General features: G+C 34.7%; 1 protein-coding gene across 3 annotated transcripts in view; it reads right to left on the reverse strand.

The window, feature by feature from the left end:
- LOC107704882 (calbindin-like) overlaps positions 1–4,779 on the reverse strand; it is a 19,236-nt gene that overhangs the window by 6,049 nt on the left and 8,408 nt on the right. For 2 of the 3 annotated variants that reach the window (XM_016507902.1, XM_016507901.1), the window contains exons 3-5: positions 2,559–2,633; positions 1,923–2,003; positions 1,509–1,565 (exon numbers count right to left, since the gene is read on the reverse strand). In XM_016507902.1, coding sequence (XP_016363388.1) covers positions 1,509–1,565; positions 1,923–2,003; positions 2,559–2,633 — 213 coding nt within the window. The remainder of the gene's footprint in view (positions 1–1,508; positions 1,566–1,922; positions 2,004–2,558; positions 2,634–4,779) is intronic. The other variant, XM_016507903.1, reaches the window with a different exon arrangement.

Consider the following 4,779-nt stretch of genomic DNA (forward strand, 5'->3'; position numbering starts at 1 on the left):
AGGACCGAGATTGGGCACCCCTGTGCTAATGCTTTACTCCCTGCCAAACCCAAAAGATGTTAACCCTCATGCATGTTCATCTGAGAGCTCTGAAGGCTAATTTAGTGTCTCAACTAACAAACTTAACTTAAACTTAAGGAAAAGTTCACTTAAAAATAAAAAATTGCTGACAATTTCCTCACCCTTTTTTGTTTGAACCGATTTGGTGAAATTTAGTCTTATATCACTTGCTTACCAGTCTCTGCAGCAAATGGGTGCCATCAGAATGAGAGTCCAAACAGCTGATTAAAAAAATCACAATAATCCACAAGTAATCCACACAACTCCAATCCATCAATTAAAGGCACAATATGTAAGATTTTTTTATTAAAATATCCAAAAACCACTAGAACAGTGTTATATCCCATGATTCCACACTCAGTCACTGCGTCATCTAACTACACCGTTGTCTATTTGTTTATTTTGAATACGCGCCCTCTAGCGGCGAAAATTACATATTGTGCCTTTAATGTCTTGTGAAGCGAAAAGCTGTGAGTTTGTAAGAAACAAATCCAACATTAAGGCATTTCAACTTCAAACCATTGCTTCTGGCCAAAATACCCATCCATAATCCATGATAACACTTACCATGATAATGCATCAAAATCCACCGACATTTGTTTAGAACTGTTATGGATTGTTTTTGCTTGTAAACGGTGCTTCATCTGTGCATATTTCTCTCCCAATTTAGACAAGATGACCTTTTTACTGGAGAAAGCAATATTATGATAGAGGATTTTAGCTGGAAGCAACAGTTTAAAGCTAGAACATCTTAATGATGGATTTATTACAAACACACAGCTTTTCACTTCACAAAATGTTAATTGATGGCCTGGAGTTTTGTGGATTACTTGTGGATTATTGTGATTTTTTTTTTTCAGCTGTTTGAATTTGACGGCACCCATTCACTGCAGAGGATCCATTGGTGAGCAAGTGATGTAATGCTAAATTTCTCAAAATCTGTTCCAATGGAGAAACAAACTTATCTACATCTTGGATGGTCCAAGGGTGAGTAAATTTTCAGCAATGTTTTTGGTGAACTATTTCTTTAATTTGATACTTTTTTCCAAGTATATGAGAACAGATTATGAACTCCAAAAATGAATCACTCCAATGCATTTTTTCATATTAAGATGCAGTACACTTTGTTTTATTGCATTTTTCTATAACATGTTTTTGCTGAGGTCAAACTGACCTCAAACAGAACCAGAAATGTTTACTGTAGTCACATTTCCGAAAAGTACATGTTGATTTTGTTGTAAAATACAGGGTTAAAGCTGTAGTGTGTCCTGGTTTAGTCAGAGCAATACATATTTGAAGGGAAAATAACAGGTTTAAAATTACTAGTATTATTTTTAAACCTACAGCATCGGGGTGTCTGGGTCTTTACACACAAGGTTAAGTTCCTCAACCAAGATAGTTGCTCTCTGAGCTTACATCTTGTGAGAGGTTAAAAGTTTGTTTCTCACCTTAAGTTCGTCAGCTTCGATGTATCCACTGTGATCAGCATCATAAGTTCTCCAAGCCTGGTGGAGAAATTAATAACATTAAACATTGGAATTGTTACAGAAAGCTGAAACTGATCTTCAGAATTTACATTGTTAAATGTCTTTAAGATTTTTTTTTTTATAAAAATGTTTTTGAAAGAAGTCTATTATGCTGTTTGATGAAAAATACATTAAATACAGTAATATTGTGAAATATTACAATTTAGAATAACAGTTTTCTATTTTAATATTTATGGCAAAGATGAATTTTTAGCAGCCATTGCTCCAGTCTTCAGTGTCACATGATCCTTCAGAAATCATTCTAATATGCTGATTTGGTGCTGAAATCGCTGTAAATGTATTCTTCAAAGACATTCTAGTTTGAATAAACCTCACCTCCATAAATTCTGCACAGGATTTCAGCTGTTGTCTGAAAAATAGCAAGAAGTTTTCCTCTGTTGGTAGTATTTGAACCAGCTGTGAAAGACGTAAAATCAAAGATCAGATCAACAAAATTTATGCACATTTTGATTAATATAATGTGCATCAATTCCTATGGGAAAGACAAGTTGACTGTCAGCTATGAAGGGATGTCAGTTTATGAAGTGTCAAAGGCTGCTGGGTCTGAGGTTATCTGCTCAGTGATAGCATCTCTGAAATGATTCTCCCCAGAGAGCCGCTGACAGCTGCATTTATGGCTGTAAATCCACACGCGTTCAGTCCTCTGAACAGGTTACACATTCAACAATGTGAACAAGCGATTCTGTTTTCATAACCGATGTTTGATGGTCAGAAGTGGCTCGTGGTACTTTTGTTGGATGAAAGCATTTAATAAATGAACAAACATTTTTGTTCGCAGGTAAATCAACACCACATGAGCTGAATACTGGATTGTCAACATGCCAAACCTTTTTAATTTTGGAGCCTAAACCCTGCAGTCCGTGCCTACCAGACAAAATTGCTTGTGCCAGCCATTTGGACAGTCAAAAAAATCTATTTTAATACCATAGCATAGGGTTTTAGCTTTCTTACCTCAATGATACCTATTTTTCCATCAGCATTTTGCTCATATTTCTCCACAAAGGCCTTCATTTTGTCTGTTAGTTCCTGGGGAATAAATAAAATAATTTAACAAACAGGCATTCTAAAGAATACCTTCTTTAATTTTTAGGCATTTTAACAAAAAAGTACAGTTTGCTGCAGATTTCAGTGGCTATAATCAAGCTGTTACAATCCATTTCTTCTGCCTTCTAAAATCCATTGTGTAAGAACAAATATGCGCAGACAGATGGGATGTGCTGCTATCTTCAGCCCTCATTGCACAATGCTGATTGTGTTTTCATACTGCTTTTGATACAGATGAGAGGAGTTCTCATTCCTCAAAAAAATCTTGCCCATCTTGGCATAGGACACAGAGCGGTGACTGTGCAGAAATCACTAAAATGTGAAACTCCTCAGTTTATTCACATGATGGGGTAATGGTTTCGAAGAAAGTTAGGCCCAGATGCCAGAGTTGGTTACATCTGCTTGAAGCACCAATAAAATGCAACCCACCACTAAACTTTAACCTGTTTACCAAGAGTTATTTGTCTTACTACAGTTTCAGTGAGAATCAATAGGGCGACTGAGACAAATGAAGGCATATCTTCAAGCAGGCATCTCTGAGAGGGCATGGCACTGGTGTAGGGCAGAATTCTAAATTGAGTGTATACTGTTTCCGATATGTTTTAGCGTAGGTGAAATTAAAAGATTTTTTTTTATTTTATTTATTCTTTATTTTTACTCAATATTTCTTGTGGCTTATAATTAAAAAATATTTCAATTTTTCATATGTGATATATATATACCATTGTATAGATAGAAATGCATCCATAGAAAAACATAATGTCCTTGAAGAAAATTATCAGTACATTTTCCATTAAATTTACAGACATTTCTTTCAACCCTAAAACACTACACAACACAATGCATAATTCAAAATAGACCTGAAAACAAAACACCTATAAAAAAAACTATACAGAAAATTCCAAATTCCTTTAACAGTACATTGTGCTGTATTTTTACTGACTTTTTTAAGAGTCTATATATCTTTTTGATTAAAAACTGTTAAAATTCCTGCTTCTTGTAGTTTTGAAGTCCATTTCATGCTTTTCTATAGTATAACGAAATGTATTTATATGTTGCCTGCAAACATTTTATTTATTTTTTTATTTTTTTATCAGAATATACTGCTGCTTATATAATGTAATTATACTGGTGGCCCTTAAAGTTGAATATAAACATAAGAACAATTATTTGTAGATCTCTGTTTATTTAGTCGTGAAGTCGTGGCCTAATGGTTAGAGAGTCGGACTTGTAACCCAAAGGTTGCGGGTTCGAGTCTCCCACCTTCAATACCACGACTGAGGTGCTCTTGAGCAAGGCACCGAACCCCCAACTGCTCCCCAGGCAAGGCAGCATAAATGGCTGCCCACTGCTCCGGGTGTGTGTTCACGGGGTGTGTGTGTGTTCACTGCTGTGTGTGTGCACTTTGGATGGGATAAATGCAGAGCACTAATTCCAAGTATGGGTCACCATACTTGGCAACATGTCACATCACTTTCACTTTCATTTATTGTATTGTAATGCAGTTTGTCATTTCTTACTGTACCTGTGGGAGCATTAATCATTACTTATTAATCATTATTACTTAATGGAATCCTCCTGGAATCCTTATCTTCTGTGGTTTCTGTCCAGATAAATGACATCAGCTAAAGCAGAAATATTTGGACTTGTCATGACAGTGAAGGAAGGATAAAATCAAAACATAATTTAAAAGAACCGGAGAAAAAATTTAAATGAAACCGTTTAGGTTGAGCAGCCCTCTTTCAGATAATGATGAACAGGGTGAGTTTGAATTAACTTATTTGTGTGAATTAATTTTAATCTAAAATATGTACAATGCCAGTCAAAAGATTTTTTGAAGTGAAGAAGTCTCTTTATTAATTACAATATTTTTACTATTTAAAATAACCGTTTTCTATTTGAATGTATTTTAAAATGTAATTTATTCCTGTGATTTCAAAGCTGAATTTTTAGCATCATTACTCCAGTCCTTCATTCTAATATTCTGATTTGCTGCTCAAAAAACTATTTATTATTGTTATTATTATTATTATTATTATTACGAACTTTTTCAGGTTTCTTTAAATAGAAAGCTCAGAAGAACAGCATTTACAGTGGGTACGGAAAGTATTCAGACCCCCTTAAATTT

Source organism: Sinocyclocheilus anshuiensis, unplaced genomic scaffold (assembly GCF_001515605.1).
Source record: "Sinocyclocheilus anshuiensis isolate Anshui unplaced genomic scaffold, SAMN03320099.WGS_v1.1 scaffold702, whole genome shotgun sequence".
NCBI classification, from domain to species: domain Eukaryota; kingdom Metazoa; phylum Chordata; class Actinopteri; order Cypriniformes; family Cyprinidae; genus Sinocyclocheilus; species Sinocyclocheilus anshuiensis.